This window comes from Oreochromis aureus, linkage group 19 (genome assembly GCF_013358895.1).
Source record: "Oreochromis aureus strain Israel breed Guangdong linkage group 19, ZZ_aureus, whole genome shotgun sequence".
NCBI classification, from domain to species: Eukaryota; Metazoa; Chordata; class Actinopteri; order Cichliformes; family Cichlidae; genus Oreochromis; species Oreochromis aureus.
The window spans coordinates 21,793,721-21,812,223 of NC_052960.1; the positions used below are offsets into that span (position 1 = coordinate 21,793,721).

Sequence of the window (18,503 nt, forward strand, 5' to 3'; positions counted from 1 at the left end):
CTGGATACGGCTACAAAACTGTCCCTCGAAAAGCAGCTGATAATAAGTGTTGTTGGAGAAACTGTTGCTTCACTCTGGGGAACTGAGTTTACAGTAATGACTTCCTTCATGCGTGTTACTCTAAATTCCCCCCGCGTGTCTCGGTTTCTAATTGATGCGTAAAAGGCCTGACATCGTCACACGCTGCCAGCAAGCCAGCCCGATTCAGTCTGCCCTTTCTGCCCTTCTGCGTTGTCAGGACCACGTCCTCATTAATGCAAACCTGCTCTGCGACCATGCAAGACTGGATTAAAACACTGTTTCTGCTGAGATGGTGCTACAGACTCCATGTGGGTAAAGGCAGAAGATGTTAAACCTGGGACTTGTCTCCTCCGAGGACATTGACCATGACCTCCATGACAGTCTCATGCATGCCCAGTATTCTCATGAGGTTCGGGTGCTGGTAGAAGACCTTGTTGTTCATAATGTCACTAAAAAGCACATGGAAAGAAGCACACTTTGAATATTTAGGTGTTTGCTGAAAAAAAACAACAGTTTTTCTGTCTAAATCATCTAAATCAGTTGCACACGAGTCGAATGACCTACCCCAGTCCATCAATCATGAGCTTTTCCTCCTCCTTTCCCATTCGAACTGACAGCAGAGATCTGATCTGACCCAGGGAGGCCAAGAGGTTGATGGTGTCCTGGACCGAGGCAGCGCTGATGGTGTACGTCTTCCTCATGGCCCGGAGGAGCTCTCCAACGCTGTCGTACTGCCTCCTCAGCAGGCTGAACATTTTGCGAACAAGTTCAGGGTCCTGGATGTGACACTCCTGGGACCAGCTGACCATGGTCTGAGAGATAAGCTCTTTCAGATTGGCTGGAAATAAACATGAGGAAAGGCGACTCAGTTTCCTTTTATTAAACAAGCTGATTGCCTCGTATTAAACAGTAAAGCAGAGAAAGGCTTGCCGTGGCAGAAGTGCTCACTGTATCGTTTCGACATCCTTACTGTACATCACGGGCCTTGAAAGGAACATTGACTTTGACCTTCTTCCCATTAGCTGGGGTCACAACAAGAGGCACTTAACATACAGTAGGCACATATTAATGCACAAATTCCCTCCATTAACCTGCCTACCTGACAGCGTGCTTTCTTTTTCACAACTGACGCTTGAATATTGAATAAAAGAACTTGCTCCATGTGGCAAATAAGACCTTAAGAACAGAATGAAGAAAGAAAGAAGACAGCAACATCAAAGTCTTCACGTGGCTTTAAAAAACAACAACAAAAAACTGTATGCTTGTGTCACATGAGCTAATCTTTGAAAAATATTCATTCATTCCAAAGCCATGCTTTCAGTGGGGCAGAAAGATCCACTGTTATGTAAAGAAGAAAGAAGGAAACAGGATATGGTATTAATAGTTCTGCCTTTGCGGTTAAAAGGAAACATTTGTTTGGACAGCTCATATGTGGGTTACCCTTAAGGCTTCATTAAAACTGGATCAATAGAGTGTGTGGGTGAGGGCTTGTTTTTTTGTTTTTTTATGGTTATGAACACACAAAGGATGAGAAAAAACATCAATTAAACAATCCAGTAGTCAAAAATATGGAGTCATTAAAACACAGTTGATTTCCTTAACACTACTGCAATTAGGTGATTGCGTTTTTAAGACCACGTGTCTGTTTGGTTGATTGGTTCTCTTGGTTTTCAAAAGACTGTTTGACAGCAGACTGTCAGTCTGTGCAAGGGTGTGCGTCTGTGGGTTTTTGTGAGATGGGCGGGAAGCCAGCAGGATGGCACCAGTAACAGATCCTGTTGCCGAGAGCTGCGTGGGTGTCAGAGAAAGGGCAGATGCACATGCTCGAGATTAAGAAGCGACATTTTTTTTCCTCTCTCAGCAAGCACCTGACTCGCACTCTGTCACACTATCAAACACATTCACTCTTCAGTCACTGCCTGCTTTGCTGTTAAATATACTGCTCTCCCACTTTCTCCCTTACTACGCCACAGTAAAGAAAGCTGGACTATCCATAGTCACAGTGATGGAAACACACACACACAGATCTCCTCATGTCTGACCATTAAATGCTCCTACTGGATAAACTAAACCAAACAGCTTCTTTGCTTACTTTTACATTCTTATGAAACAATGGCTACAGTGGAGCCATCTGTATCTTCAGGGGCTCTAGGAGAGAAAGAGAGATGACGTGGTGAAGAGGAGTTACAGCCTGAATCGCAGCACCAAATTTAATAGGTGTCTTCTTCACTTGGTGTCCTACTACCTCCTTGGAGCCTACACCCACTTAAAAGGAAACACACCAACAAATAACAAATCGTAGACACTAAAGCACACTAAACCTTTTTTGTGCCACAGACCGGTTTATTTCTGACAATATTTTCATGGAGCGGCCTTTAAGGTGTCGCAGATAAATACAACAAAATAAAACCAGTACTGGCACCAAAAAAAAAAAGAAGATTTATTCATAACACACGGGCAAAGACACCGGAAAACCGAGTTAATGTTAAAAACCGATAATAAAATAACAATAAAAACAGATAAAAAGCCTGAAAACCATAAATTTCACACCCGAGCCTCAACTCTCGCGGCCCGGTACCAAACAACTCATGGACCGGTAACGGTCCAGGGTTTGGGGACCGCTGCACTAAAGCAAATATCTAGTTTTGAATGTTATCTACAATCCCAGACATATAATATACACAACAACATTAAAACAACTTACAGGTGAGGTGAATAAAATGTATTGTTTCTTTGCAATGCAACGCTCTGCTGAATGTTACTTTGAAAAGCATCAGTAAACTATAGATTGTTTTAAACACTCACACAAGCATCCATGGTCATTTTAATCCCCAACGGATATCACAAAATACCCCAAGAGGTCCCGTGGAAATGCAGCTGATCATCTGGAAGGTTATTGTGGCTCATCAGTGTATGATAAAAGGACAGAACAAAGCACGAGCCAGCTCAGTTTTGTATTAACTGCACGAAGACGGATGATAACAGGGATGAGGACAACAGTCAGTTGGTCCACTACTTTGGTCCACACTAAAATCATTCAGCAACGACGTACACTCTACTGAAATCTGTCATCAGTGGATCAAATCTTTTTTTGTTGTGCCATTTAAATATCCTAACATCTAGGGAAACCGTGCTTGGTATACCATTTAAGAGATCTATTATATTTGCATATGTGATTTGTCTGTGGCACTTTCATGATGAGTAAATAACCTTAAATCAGTAGTTTCGAGACATTTTGAATACAGGATGATTATTTGGGCAGGTTACAGTATGGTCACCATTAGAGAGGTAAAGTGGGGATGCTTTAGGGCTGGCCTAAGTTTGTCTTTAAGCACAAAATATCCGACTCTAAACAGAACTTTGCCCAGTTAAATAGGAACTTGTGGTCATTCACATTCACTGGTGGTCCCAGATCCCTGAGAGAGGCAATTAGACACATGTTGCAGTTGCACTCTTGTGGCACACCCGTTATTTGGACCTGCGACTGAAATGTTTGTGTTGCTATGTTTGTGCTCGATCTCATGCAGTCTGCACGTGTCTGTGAGTTTAATCAGGTTAAGCATTGAGTTTTATCGCTGACGATTTTTGATTTTTTTCCCTTTCGTTTCTCCGCTCTCATCTCCCAGAGCGGCTGACACAGGATGCTCTTCACTCTGAAGCCTCTCTGCTCCACCAGGCTGCATATTTCCATAATGAAATTGAAGGGAAATTGAAATGGAAATGACTGCTACCCAGTGAATCAGTCCACGTGGCAGCGGCAGACAAATAGAGGCAAGACTGAGGGCGCTAGAAGTGCAATACAGAAACATCTCCTGTTAATTCTGCCCTCTCTTTTGTGCCAGGAACACAAAGAGAGACACAGAGGTTGTACAGAAAGAGGTGAACAAGGCCACGAATGAGCAAAATGTAGCAGGGACTAAATGTACAAGGCGTGAGCTCAGCGCTTGTGCTTTTATGGGAAAACAACAACAACAAACCAAACCACTTCCATGTCTTGCTCAAGGACACCTTTTTTTCTTGTTGTTGGACAGCTTGACTATGAAGTAACACATCCTAAGAGTAAACTGCTTCCACTTGTGATTCAGTATGCTTCTGCAGTAATATTGCTCAAATTTGTTGTCCCCTGCTCACTAATTAACTTTTAATCAGCATCATCGTTAGCTATTAACCAGGTTCAGGTGTAACGATACAGTAGGCACTACAGCTCCATCATTCAAGCAGCGCAATGAAAGCAGTGATTTCCTCACAGGGTGCAGCTTGCTCCATCTTCGTGGGCTCCTCTGCTTTGTGCGCCTGGCCTTTGATCCTGTTCACCAGCATAAGGAGGCGACCTTTAATCGATGTATCCTGCTCGTCTTCGTCTTCCTCCATAGGGATCCCTGCATTACACAGAGAGGAAAAAACAACAACAATGTGCAGATGTGCAGGAACTCTATTGCTTCTCCTTATTTCTTAGCAATTTAAAGTTTCTTTGTTTTTTTTGCACGGGTGAGGCCACCATTAGATCGGCAGTACCACGGAAGGGAGGGCGATTCAATTATTTATCAAAACATCAAGATGTCAGAGAAATTGCGGAAGCAGCGAACGTTCAAATGTTCTGCCTTGACAGAAAGCACTGCAGAGAGAGAGGAAGAAACATCTCATGGAGTACAGGCACCATTTTGCTGATGGCGACGCAACGGCAGCTCACAGTGCCAAGAAATATGTGCACGTAAAGCATTTTTCATAAGGATGTTTGTTTTGTTTTATTATTCTTACATTATCAGCCATAATGCCAGTTTGTGCTGCCTCGGTAAAATAACTGTAATGAATTCTAAAAGCAATCAGGGAAATGTAACATTGCTGCATCATGTTACAAAATGATGATATATGTGTTGTAATAAACATAAACAGTTTAGCGTTGCGGTTCATAATGTTTTTTGCAAGAGCTGCATCTCACCACAGTGGAGCTGCAGCTGATTATGAAAATCATAGAGTTCCTCCTGGATGTCTGCAGGGCATGGGCAGTCCTCTCCCATACTGAAGTTCAGCAGCATGTTGATCTAAAATGTGGGAAAATGTTCAAATCAGATGCATAGAGATACAACAAAATGCATTTACAAATTACTGTAGTACATTGTGCAGGACTGGAGACTATCCCAGCTTTGTTATAATGTTGTTTTTATTGCAGGAATCACAGAGAAAGAACGCAGCCCGAGTGGCTAATTCTCTCTCTGCGCTAACAGGCCGAAGGACACCATGACAAGCCATTAAACGAGCTGTGCAGTACTGAATTCTGTCTGCAGCCGTGACCTTAAAGAAATGCTCTATGTATGTGCGCTCTTGTGCAGATGAGTGTGCCCTCCTGGGGAAGCAATGCCATCAAACCAAGACCAAGAGGAATGAATTTGCCTTGAAGCTTTGCTCGCACACTCTCACATACAGACAAAGAAGAGAGCTTTATGGAACATTAGGACCCAGAAGCAGTTCTGGTTCTCTCTGGGCTAAAGGAGGCAGAAAGAACTGAACCAAAATCTACATTAATCTCAAATTAGTCACGTATTTAGACAACAACAGTACTGACCAATCAGTTGAAGCCATGAGCCTGCAGGTTTTCCGTATACTGAGTTATTACAGAGTCACGTATTCTTTTTTTATTCTTTCTCTAAATGATGCACAATTACTGGCATTTACCCTCTGCAGCTATTTTGCACACTTGCGTCACACGAGCGTCACTACGATCACTCGGGAGATATGCGCACTGTCAGAAATCCATTAACAGAGGTACACAACTGCCGGGGTAAAGCTGTCACGAGGGAGCCCCAGCACAGATGAAAAGTGGTGCTGTGGTGGAGAAGCGCAATACATCACCTCTTTTTTAATGCTTTACGTAAAAATGGAATAATCTGGTGAGTGTCGGGTTTTAAAATGAGGTAAACAGAGTCTCAACTGAACAAAACTAATACGACACAAATGAAGGCAAAATGCAGAAATGTGAAAAATTAAACACACCCTTATTGTTTCCTTTGGGATTAGGAGGGTTAGTGGCAGCTAGGTGCTGTTAATCAAACACACTCAACTCATTGATCATCAGTAGGCAGATGTTTACTAGTCTGGAGATTTCAGGTGTGTGTTAACACAATGCCTTAGACCAGCAATGGTCTTAGAGAAGCAACTGTTGCTGCCCATGAGGCTTTTTCCAAACAGTTTGAAGTCAATCACTCTACAGTGAGGAAGATTATTCAGTAGTAGCAAACACTCAATCTTTTCAGGAGATCCAAGAAAATTCAGCCCAATTTCAGATGTGCAATGCTCACAGAAGGCCTTGTGGTAAATGTTCAATTTCACGACACTATCAATACAAAAAGACTGAACAAGTAAGGCTTGTTTGGAAGAGCTGCCAGAAGAAAGCCTTTTCTCTCTACAAAGAACAAATCAGGAGACTACTTTTATGATTTCTATGCACTGTGTATCATTGAGATGTTTGGCCATATTGCACAGTGCCAGACGAAACACAGCATATCAGCACATAACAGCTCTTACCACTTGTCAAGCACGGCAGTGGAGGGAGATGATTTGGCTTTTGTTTTGCAGCTACAGAAATTGTGTAGCTAGAAAAAGTCTATGAACTCTGTACTGAAGTATTTGAAAGTCAAATGTGAGGCCGTCTGTCCAACAGCTAAACCTTGTCCAAATTTATGTCGTACGGCAGGATAACAATCCCAAACACAGCAGTAAATCTACAACAGAATGGCTGCAAAAGATAATAATCTAAACTGGAACAGGCCAGTAAATGTCCGGACCTCAACCCGATCGAAATGCTACCCAGAAACAAGTGCCCACAAACCTCAATGAACTGAAGCAACACTGTAAAGAAGAGTGGGCCGAAAATCACCAACAACAATGTGAGATACACGTTAAAGTCAGTGACTCCCAAAGCTTAGGCCGAGGCCCCCTGGTGGGCTGCACTAATAACAGATATTGAGTTTGAAATCACTCAAAAGTAAGCACAGTTACATATTTATATAAAAAGGAAATAAAAAAAGGTAATGGGAGGTGGTTAGTTTTAATATTACTCATTACCCCAACCTAACTTTACTGCTCTTGTATTGAAGTTTGTGTCCCACTGGCAGGTGGGTCACTCATTAGCCTTAACAATTTATATGTGTTGTTTATGTTTTTTAATACATTTTTTTTTTCAAAACACGTCACTTTCTCCTGTATTTTGATTAAGGTGAAGATTTAAGTTTGGGTGAGCCCCATGAGATTTTTACATGGGTCACAAACTGATTTATAACTTATCTATATATAATATATAATAAATAATATAACGTAACATAAAATGCATGTAGTTTAATGTTGCTTTCTTAATGTGGTGAAACATTCATAAATGCAAAGCAAAATAACTCCGTAAGCATTTTGCTTCCTACTTTGGGATCCGATGGCTTAGACCCGGCGTGCTTCTTCTCACCTGTTCTTGAGGCGGTGATCTGAACTCTTTGGTCTTCTTTGCTGTAACAGCAGCAGACATATTGAGGGCCAGCATCAGCTCATTGTAGCGGAACTTCTGGTTGTACTGCAGCTTGGACACGAAGCTGTCAGAAAAGGACACAATGGCCTCGATACGGTGCTTCAGTTCGCAGTCACAGAAATAGTGAAGCAGCTCGCACATCTGGAGAGGAGGCACACAAACAGGTACTCTTCCATCACTATTGTGACAAAGCAGGTGTTAGTTATCAAGAATGACACAAACATATCGAAACGCCTTATGGCTTCACATTATCCCACTTGTTAAAGAGAGATATTTACTCGTGAGATCATTTGTTCGATACGAGACGGAGCTATTTCATGTTTGGCTGATCTCTGAATGGGCCTATTACATTAGAGCAGTTACGGAGCATTTGAGAGGACAGCTGTGTGGTTAGTTCGTAGCTTTGGATTGTCACTTTAAGATTACAACGTGCATTGATTTCACATGTTTTGGTCATTTTTATTTGTCTCTTGTGTATACAATTGTGTGTGTTTTCTCAATCACCTGTCGTTTAACCGGCTCTGGCAGCCTCTTCTCCAGCAGTCCTTCCATTGGCTGTTGAGCCTCTTTGATTGCCTCCTCTTCTCCAGCTTCCACCGCCTTTTCCTCTGCCCCTGTTAGTCCCTCTTTGTCTGTTGCCCCCGTGGCTCCCTCCTCTCTTGCCTCTTTGAAGACGTTCGGGTCAATGAGCAGTAAAATCTTACGAACGTCCTCGCTTCCTAAAACACCCATCGTCAGCAAGGTGCTAATGAGCTTTAGGATTGGAACAAACTGGTGCTCCACGCATCCTCCGACAGGATCTCGGATGTGGTGCCCTCCGCTTTGAACAGCCTCTGTCAACATCAAAATCGCTTTCTCCTTCAGTGCATCCAGTGGGATTTGGGGACTGTACAGATGCTCCCGTTTGGTGCTGATGAAGCACGGTGGGGTAAAGTTGAGGCGAGGTTTCAGGGAGGTGCTAAGCCCCACCCCGGGCGGAAGGTGCTTTTTAGAAGCATCAGAAAAGAGACGAATGGAGCGTGTCTCGGCCGTGACAGGAATGACGAACTCATCTTTCATCATGAGTCGCGCCTCTTTGGCTGTCTCCAGGTGGATGCTAATCAGAACATTGTAGAAGCCCTCGCGTAACATGCCAGACAGGTACTGATTGTCGATTGTGTATAAGAGCTGTGATTGGTCCAGGTGGCTGCAAAGGGCGTGGGCCACACGAGTGTTTCCCAGAGCACAGAGGGCACAGTACAGTTTCAAGGTGTGATAGTGGAACTTCTTCATGTCCTCCTGCTCCGAGAGCTCCATGACGTCAATGCACCTTTCATTAAAGAGAGCAAGAATTAGCAGGATTCATGATGGTTCATAACACGAATCTTGTGATCTAGTCTACTTAGTGGTCAGGGAGAAACTTTAAAAACAACTCATATTATTCTATCTTGTGGATTTTTTAAGCCAGTAAGTTGCTTTTTACGTCTGACGGCATCCAATGTGAAATTCTCAAGCAGCAGCCTCTAGAGCTAAAAAGTAAAGCCAGTTCAGTGCAGTTGGACCTGAAATGGTCATTAAAGATGTCTCCATAAGTCAGTCACTCTCAATAAAACCCAGTCTTAAAATGCCCAACTTTACCATGGAAGGTTTACAACCTGGTAAAAGAAAATACTACTCCTCGCCTCCTATCAATGTGAAAATCCAAGGTGACTTACATCTTTAGTTATCACATCACAAGATTTTCAGAAAACTTGACCTTCAAGGTGACTGAGATTCAAATTTGCCTGACATTTCTAATAGATACCGTTATGGTATCAATTTGAAAACCCTACATCGCCTCATTCTCGAGTTATTGTGTTCACAAACTTGGCTGCCCACTTGCCCGGCTGGGTGAGGCTTTCACAGCTGAGGGTTAGAATGATTTTCTGCAGCTAATTTACCCCCCTTCACACTAACTGTGAGGAGCATGGCTGCTTTCACTCACAGGTGGCTGCCTGAGAGCCGCTAGGTTTCACGTTAGCTAATCTGAGTCACTCAACCATTTTTGTGATGTTGGTGCTTTTTCTGTCTGACAGAAAATATGGATAACTGTGTGGTGAAATTACTGTAATTTATTAGTTATGTTATTGGTGGTTTGTTGCTTACCATTAACTAAGAATCATGTGTTTATGCGATGTAGGTTACTAGCCAAGTTTGCTAGTCGTAACTAATAGAAATGCACTCTAAACTCACTTCTTGCTCTTAAATTTAAAAAGTTCAGTGGCCAGAATCTTAATAGTTATACGTCAGAATGTAAGGTGATAATAACTTGAAACTCCCTGTGCCTTAATCCTTCTGGCTGCTTAATACACTTGTCACAAACAGTTAAAACATTAGCATGATGATTTAGCGAAGCCCGCGGTGACAACTTCAAACCTGTTTTGTCTGTCTAACAGCTTAAAGCCCGGGACATTTTAATACACAGTGACATAAAACTGAGGAAAGCAGCAAATCCTGAGTGACTGTTGAGATTTAAAAAAAAAATACTGTGTTACCAAAAAATAAAATATAACTAAATCACTTTATTGCAATGTGCGCTTACAGGAAGCTTGTCTTTATCAAGAGTTAAATGGGAATATGAATACCACTGTCATTACTTAAGGCTAAAAATAAAGCTAGATGAAACAGGAAATTGGCTTTAAGAAAATGGAAATGGAGCAAAACAGTTAGCCTTGTTCTGATCACAAAAGAAAAAAGCATTTAGCAGATCAGTATTTAGTACATCTTTTGTTTAAGGATAAAGAACACAAGTTGTGTTTCAACAGGCAGTTGCATGCTGTCTCTGGTCCTCCGTAAAAAAGGGTCAGTGTTTGAAACTTCCTGTATAGATTCAACATTTAAGATACTGTGTGAACTGACTAGTGTGCTTTAAAAAGTAACGAATGCAGCTTATAAGCGAACTAAGCCTTGTTCCACACCTGTTCTCTTCAGGTATGTGCACTGCCAACATCTGCAGGGGCTCCACGCACTGAACCACCCAGCCATGCCTCTCATTAACCCTGGCCGTTTCCACTTTGAGGAAACTGTTGGGCATGCGGCTCCACAGCACGGCATTTATGGTCTGGACATCCAGTCGGGGCGGACACTGTGGAACCGGGTTCTTATGCTCACTCTTGAAGATGGCTGATGACAGAGGCATGGCGTTCTGGAGAGCACACAGAGACAGCAGATGGGAATCCTGTCTGAGCACAGCATTCGTTTCTGTGGTATTGCAGACACACAAGCAAGCCTGTTGTAATGGAAAAGTCAAATTAGGAGCCACGCACCTTTATTTTAGTCAGTTCAAACTGAAAGAGGCTGGGGCTGGTGGGTCGCACAAACACAGCAGGGAAAAGCTTGGTGTTTGGTTCCACCTGGAGCAGAGAAAAGTGAAAAGAAAGCGAACAAAAGGTCCAAACAGGAAGTAAATATCAAAAGCTTGAGAAGGAGCTTGAAAGCGTGACTTAAGGAAAGCAGCTTAATGATGCATCATGAAAACTCTGCTACTTAGTGCAGTTTAGTTTGCCTGTGTGTGTGTGTGTGTGTGTGTGTGTGTGTGTGTGTGTGTGTGTGTGTGTGTGTGTGTATGTGTGTGTGTGAGTGTGAGTGAGTACACATGAACATTTAAGAGTGTCGGCGATGAGTCAGCACTGGGTGAAGTCTTAAAGAATTTCAGTGAGGAAGAACGTAAGAAGATTACACCCTCTGAAAGGTTATTTGAGATTTACTTTTGAGAGGACGTCTGAACAACAAGTCCGCAATTCAACAAGATGCACAGTCACTTCTCGCACGATCTGATATCGTCGTGTTGGTGTTGTTCCCAGATCATCATACTAAATGTTGTTCCAGGATCAACATTGCAAGTGACCAATCAGAATGTTGTGACGTCATACTTTTGCGACTTCGGGAAAAACTGCCGTAAAACAAAAAACTGTACTTAAGCTGCGAGAAACCGCCTCTGTCCGCCGATCAACGGACCCTGACCCTAATCCTAACCCTTTAATAAACGGTAAGCAGAATTGATATTGTCCTTGCAACATTGGAATTTCATAAATGCATGAATGGCTTGGCGCGCAAAAGAATAACGTCACAACATTCTGATTGGTCACTTGCAATGTTGAACCTGGAACAACATTTTCATGATGATCTGGGAACAACACCAACACGACGATATCAGATCATCCGTCACTTCTCTGTTCAGTAAATATGCAAAGGCTTAAATTAAGTTACTGTCAAGGTCATCAGATTAAATTGCAGATGGACTGTGCAGGGATGTATGCATGCCCAATATATAGTAGTCAATAGTGAAGAATAAGGATATTAATGCATGCATGCATCTGCTTCGCAAAAGACTTGATATCCTTTATAATTCATTTTACAAGCTGTTACCAAAAATGATCCACTACTAAAGCCATAAAACTATACAAACTGACATGTCTGTGAAGGTTCTCAGTCATTCAGGTCGTCGTAGTCTAAGGAGCTTGGAAAGAAAAGCGTCTGGACTTCTTTAAGTTGCTTGAAGACGTTTCACCTCTCATCTGAGAAGCTTCTTCAGTTCGCTCAGGTCGCTTAGACCTCTACATTGGAGAGACCAAACAGCCACTTCATAAACGCATGGCACAGCATAGAAGAGCCACCTCAACGGGACAAGGGTCAGCTATCCATCTGCATCTAAAGGGCAAAGGTCACTCTTTCGAGGACACCAATGTTCACATTTTGGACAGAGAAGACAGATGGTTTGAAAGAGGGGTAAAGGAAGCCATCTATGTCCACTGTGAACAAACATCTTTGAACAGAGGCGGTGGCTTACGACACCAACTGTCTGCCATCTACAATCCAGTTTTGAGATTTCTTCCCAGACGCCTGAACGCCCACTCACATCCTGGACCATCTGACCTCAGGAAAATAACATGATAGAGTGGGGCTAGGTTTCACAGCGGGTTCACCTTGCCAATTGTGACCCACACCGATTTTCACACCTTGGCTCGTGTGATTAGGTAGAGGATCAACAGGGGGTCCATGTCTCTCTTGGGGGCTTAAATCTGGGACTCTCCACTATTTGGCCCTAGAACTGAAGAAGCTTCTCAGATGAGAGGTGAAACGTCTTCAAGCAACTTAAAGAAGTCCAGACCCTTTTCTTTCCAAGCTCCTTAGTGTACAAACTGACCTGATTTATTAAATTTAACTGCTATTCCCCTCATGGTCCTCTCCTTGAGCATCCAGCTCTGACCACTTTCATATTTATGATTTTGCTATCATCATCAAATATTAACTTTTGTCACCATGACACTGTCAAGGACCATCAGTGATGATGAGAACTACGATAAACAGAGACCAAACAGTAGCATTCGTGGAAGAACTCAGTCTGCAAGCCCCAAGAAGGTACATTAGGCTGGAAGTATTTCCAGGGCACAATGGTGATGTGCAGGTATTCAGGTGATTCAAAGAGTGATTCAAAAGTAGAAGTGATGGGAATTGTTTATGGCTGCACTTGCAGACCTTGAAATTGATGTCCAAATTCACAGTTTTGTTTCCAAGGAGCCAGATGTTCTTTTAAAGTTTTCAATTGGTTTTGCGTCACAGTTCTCTGGGTTTTTTAAAGTTAACACTTCACTCCAACCTATGAATCATTCAAGCATAAAAAACACATAACTCAAGGGACGAACAAGTGTTGTGTCTTCACATAACAGCTAGAAAAGAACGAATATTAAATTGTATCTTTGACATTTTTTTTTACTAGCAGCCTTTTACAAAAGCATATAATTTTTTCCTTGAATCTACAAAAAAACATCTATAAAATGTACAAAAAAACAACACAGTCTGACAGGCATAAGATTGCCTTTTTTATTCTTAAGGAAGGGAAACGAGGAGAAAAGGCTGCGGTATGCCACATTACACAAGAACTAGAATGTAAATCAGCGAGAACAGGTCTTATGGAAAGAATGTTTTTCTCCAAATCTTCGTCAATGTGTAGTGAGGAGGTAAGAAGAGAGGTACAACAGTGTCTACAGCCATCTGTAAAACACAGAAGAAGCTCTGTCATGATTTGGAGCTGCATGTCAGTCAGTGGTGTTGTGGATCTTGTCAAAACTGATGAAACTGTGAGAAGTGCTGTCAGATTTTGATCCAGCATGAAATAGCATCTGGAAAGCATCTGATTGGCAATGGTTTCATTTTTCAGCATCGCAATGATGCCAAACACACTGCCAAAGCATCAAAAGCATACCTGGATAGAAAAACACACAATGGAATGCTGTCGGTCACTGACTGGCCTCCCCGAACCTTAACAATTTTGAAACAGAGTGGGATCATATTGGGAGTAAAAAGAAGCTATGGTAGAGCAGGTCAGGTCGGTTGATCCATGACTCCTGCTAAATGCACTAAGTTGCCCCCAATGCACGTGAATAGGCATAGAAAGCGTAGATAAAAGCTCTGAATGTTTGATTGGGGATACTCCATCCATCCACTTCCGCTTATCCTTTTTCAGGGTCACAGGGGTGCTGGAGCCTATCCCAGCTGTCTTAGTGCGAGAGGCAGGGTACACCCTGGACAGGTCGCCAGTCTGTCGCCAGGCTAACACATAGACAACCATTCACACTCACATTCACTTCCACATCTATACCTATAGAGAATTTTGAGTTTCCAATCAACCTAACCCCACTAACTGTAGTACAGTGGCACGGTGGTTAGCACTGTTGCCTCACTTCAAAAAGGTCCTGAGTTCAAGTCCACCATCAGGCCAGGGTTCGCATGTTCTCCCCGTGTTTGCGTGGGTTCTCTCCGGGTACTCCGGCTTCCTCCCACAGTCCAAAGACAATATAAGTTTCCATTTACCAAAGGGAAGTCAACATCTAAAAGTCATCGAATGTCCTAAAGAAGCCTGGAGGACTATTCCTGAAGACTACTTAAAGAAATGTGTTGGAAAACAAAGGCAGTTGTGTCAAATATTGACTTTCAAGCTCATTAGAATTGTACAAACTCTGTTTTTGCACCATATTTTGTATTTTCATTCCATCTTTCTCCTTATTTCCATTTTCCTAGGAAAATATAAAAAAAACACTGATGAGCAGGTTCAAGACTTTTGCACAGTGTTGTAAATTTACTTTTTATTAGTTCGGTAGCATAATTTTTTTTGGTTGCACCCCATCAAACTAGATACTTTTAATTATAGAAAAACATAGCAATAGTTATATTCTTGCTTGCACAGCCTGTGTGTGGTATACCTGGTAGGAGGTAGAGATCTCTTTGCCATTGACGGTGAATGTCAACAGGCCAGTGGCCAAATCTATTAGACAGCCGATCTCCAGATCCACATTGCTGCGACCGGAGGTGTGGGAAGTGCTGGTGACATCACCACCCCACACCATGTAGCAGTTACTCCTCTTCACGCTGTCAGTAATAAGCATATATAAAAATCTTTACAAGGTTAGTAATTAAAAATAATCGTCAGCATTTATTACATATAAACACAGAGGGCGTCACCTCTCGTGGACTCGCCCACGTTCGTCGCCCAGGGTTACAGTCACTGTTCGATTCTTGCTGAGGTTGAAGTTGTTGCTATAGTAATGGTAGTCAGGAGTAACCCATCCAACCCACACACAGGCAGGGTCCTGACCTGCGAAGACCCTCACTGAATGGTAGTACTGTAACAAAACAGAGAAGAGAGACTTAGCCAAAAATGAAACACATTTAGTTTGAGCAGCTGCAAACGGACGTTTCTTCTGTACCGTAGTGATGCTGCTGTAGTCCACTCGTCTACTTTCATCGCTGTGCCTCACAGATCTCAGTGGATATCTATCAGAAACCACATTCAAAAAGTCATGAGCGAGCAGATAACATGTCTGATTCAAGGTTTTCTTGCAAAAGAGCTTAAAGTCACAGTTTTGGGAAGTTCAGCACCTGTGTTTAACTTTAAGGGTTTCTTCCTCATGAACACCGTTCATGTCCACCACAGGGCTGATCTTGAAGAAGGAGTGGAACTCCACAGGCATGCTCAGACGACAAAACACCATGTCGGCGTTACTGTTCTGTGTCCCAAATGTCTTGTGGGTGACTTTGAGACAAGGAGGGCTGTCGATGGTGCCGTCGATCCTGGTTACCTGCAAACAAAGGATGACAAGCTTTGCGTTCATCGTCTAGGCCAATTCAATCGTTTTTAAAAATTTCACAGTTTCTTCTTTCTTACCGCAATGTGGTTGTGGTCTTTCGGCACGTTGACAAAAGTAGGCAGACGCTTGCTGAACCACATCGTGACCTCTCGATTCATGTTGACGGCAAATGGCTCGAATCCCTCCTGCAAGCCGCACATGGTGTAGTACTTAAAGGTGCTAGCATCCTTCCCGAGATTCATACGACCCACCTGCGACAGACCGAGGCTACACACTGGAATAAACCCTGCAGGACAGACAAAGGACATAAAGACAAAGGGGGGGAGCAAAGAAGGAGGAGAGAATGAAGTCTTTAAAAATACACAGCAGGAGGGATGGAACATCAATGCAGCTTTTGCAAAAGGCAATTTACAAGTGGCACTTCAAATACGGCTGATCTCCACACAGGGAGCCGCTCATTTTTAACTTATATCACCACCATGATTGTTCTAGGATAAAGCCCTCTGCTCTACATGTGAAGGCTTTAAAAGATGAGCGCAGGATGGCAAGGACATGTGCTCAACAACTCCTCACAGCCACATTCATACACGCTCTTTCTCACCATCCTCAGTTTCAAAGTCCGTGAAGCAGAGCTCAGAGCCCTTGGTGGTGATCAGGATCTCCCCGTTCAGCGTGAAGATCATGGACTTGTCCTCCATGTTGATCATGCAGCCCACCACATCCCCAGCATGCCAACAGCGCCCAAACAGCCGGCTGCCCATGTTCAGGCAGTGGCCCTGCGCACAGTACAGACACAAGGAATACCATATGGTATACACACAATGTGAGCAACTACTTTAAATTAGCTTAACACCAAATAATTAAATAGGATTTTAAATACGAAAGAATAAAGGGCGAAAGTCATTTTTCGAGTAATCTACATGAACTTCACCGATGGTAATACGCTGTCAGGATTAACTGAGTCTTGGTTGACAGCTTACCCTGTATCCATCAAAGACAAACGCAAGCTCATCTGTGCCAAGCTCCACATCTGGCTTACACCCAGGTCTGGCCCAGCCCACTCTCATGTCTCCACCGGTAACTGCCTCAAATTCGAAGTACCACTTCCCAGTCTTCACTGCGTACGTTCTTTCTACCCTAAAGAAGCGGATCTTATCAATGCTGAGGCGCTCCGAGACTTGTCCTGCTGGGTGAAAGGAGAATAATAAGAAGCAATGGAAATATTAATTGCAAAAACCCAGTGGCTGTAGGTAAAAGCAGCAATTTCACATGGCTATTCTCTTTGACTCCAAACTGAAAGGGGATGGAAGGCAAAGTCCCATATCAGGATATCATTTTTTATCCTTATTCTTTGTAAGGAGCATTTTATTATGCACTGTATAATTTGAACTTCTGGGCATTTTGATTAGCACACTTTCATGGGTGAAACTCACCGCCTTCCTGGTCCGAGGGCTCGATGTTGTACCCGTAGCCAATCAGAGTGCGGATAGCTTCCCGCAAGCTGTCCCTGTTTGACTTCTTGGTGCGTTCATCCAGCAGAGCATAAGGAACCAGGCGAGGGTTACGCTTACTTTTAAGATCCTGGACGGAGGAGAAGCAGCAAGAGAAATTTTAAAGTTTTCAGGTTCAGGTTTGTTTGATGAGCCTGTAGCTGAAGCTCAACAGCTGGTTATGTGTCCAATATTACTACTTTATTAGCTACCAATAATACAGGGGCACACGCTAAAATATGTCATGTTGGCAAATCCACAAGTGAACTATAGACTAGTCTAGAACTGAGACGATAACAGACAAAGCTGAAATAGAACAAAATCAGCCTTTTGGTTTACACAATTCCCTGACAAGTAAAAGATCCCTGGTTTGATCCCGGGAGGAGACACAAATCCCAGTGGGGTTTTGTCAGGAAAAGGATCCGGCATAAAAAAGCTTTGCCAAATCAAACATGCGGAGCTACCCACTGTGGCAACCCCTTGTGAATAAGGGAGCAGGCAAAAGTAGCGTATTCTTCCACATATTAAGAAAACGGATTTTTCTTTCGTTGCAGTATTTGTATTTAATCCGAACATTTTTTCCCAGCACATTGTATAGACGTGCACCAGATGTCCAGGAACATTACGTACTTTCCGGCTGAGTAATTTGCACAGACCTCTGGACAATGTAAAGCTGCTGCTCTTAGATTACAGGGATGCACTCATAAGCACTTTACAGCAACAATGTCTTCTTTTGAATGTACCTGTTCTCTGAGAAGCTATTTTTTAATCTCTTCAATCAAATTTGAACATTAAAGGCTGTGTTTTCGTAGATGTGTTTACAGTGATCTAAGGTTGTTATTCGTCTTTCAAACCTCAGCGCTGTTCACATGTCTGGCGAAGTTGCCGATTCTTTGGTGGATTTGAGCATACCTGCTGAATCCCGTATGTCCATCCCTGTTTGATCCGGTCCTTGGCCCACACATTGTGAGCGTTCTCTGCCAGTTTGTCCACCAGCAGCTCCTGCCCCGGAGTCAGTTTGATATCGGACAGGTCCAGAGGGGACGGCTTATAACCATTGGACATCATGTAGCTACAGGAAAAAACAATGAAAAAGGAATTTTTCCCCCAGTTATGGATACAGTTAAACCACAGGGACTAGTTTAGTTACGTTTACAGCCTGATGGGAATCTCTATGGCAGTAAACACAATAAATATCCTTTATTTCTTATACTGCTGGACATTTTTGGATGATCTGTGATTGGGTTACCAAACATTTTGATTCCTTTTATTTCTCTTACTGTCTTACTATAGAGCGGCCGAGTCATTACTGTCCAATTGTGTGATGTACAATGAATATCAAGTGTAGTGTGTGTGCTTGTATCGTTGCTACAATCA

The 18,503-nt window shown here is 42.8% G+C and overlaps 1 protein-coding gene across 1 annotated transcript in view; it reads right to left on the reverse strand.

Annotated features, from left to right (window-relative positions):
- The window catches only part of LOC116322306 (ryanodine receptor 3-like), a 69,630-nt gene that overhangs the window by 37,944 nt on the left and 13,183 nt on the right, over positions 1 to 18,503 (reverse strand). The window contains exons 12-28 of the mRNA XM_039603504.1: positions 18,039 to 18,198; positions 17,070 to 17,217; positions 16,617 to 16,819; positions 16,238 to 16,412; positions 15,714 to 15,922; positions 15,428 to 15,627; positions 15,256 to 15,322; positions 15,011 to 15,171; positions 14,752 to 14,917; positions 10,816 to 10,902; positions 10,468 to 10,694; positions 8,036 to 8,840; positions 7,472 to 7,672; positions 4,961 to 5,063; positions 4,269 to 4,400; positions 586 to 859; positions 356 to 470 (exon numbers count right to left, since the gene is read on the reverse strand). Coding sequence (XP_039459438.1) covers positions 356 to 470; positions 586 to 859; positions 4,269 to 4,400; positions 4,961 to 5,063; positions 7,472 to 7,672; positions 8,036 to 8,840; positions 10,468 to 10,694; positions 10,816 to 10,902; positions 14,752 to 14,917; positions 15,011 to 15,171; positions 15,256 to 15,322; positions 15,428 to 15,627; positions 15,714 to 15,922; positions 16,238 to 16,412; positions 16,617 to 16,819; positions 17,070 to 17,217; positions 18,039 to 18,198 — 3,433 coding nt within the window. The remainder of the gene's footprint in view (positions 1 to 355; positions 471 to 585; positions 860 to 4,268; positions 4,401 to 4,960; positions 5,064 to 7,471; positions 7,673 to 8,035; positions 8,841 to 10,467; positions 10,695 to 10,815; positions 10,903 to 14,751; positions 14,918 to 15,010; positions 15,172 to 15,255; positions 15,323 to 15,427; positions 15,628 to 15,713; positions 15,923 to 16,237; positions 16,413 to 16,616; positions 16,820 to 17,069; positions 17,218 to 18,038; positions 18,199 to 18,503) is intronic.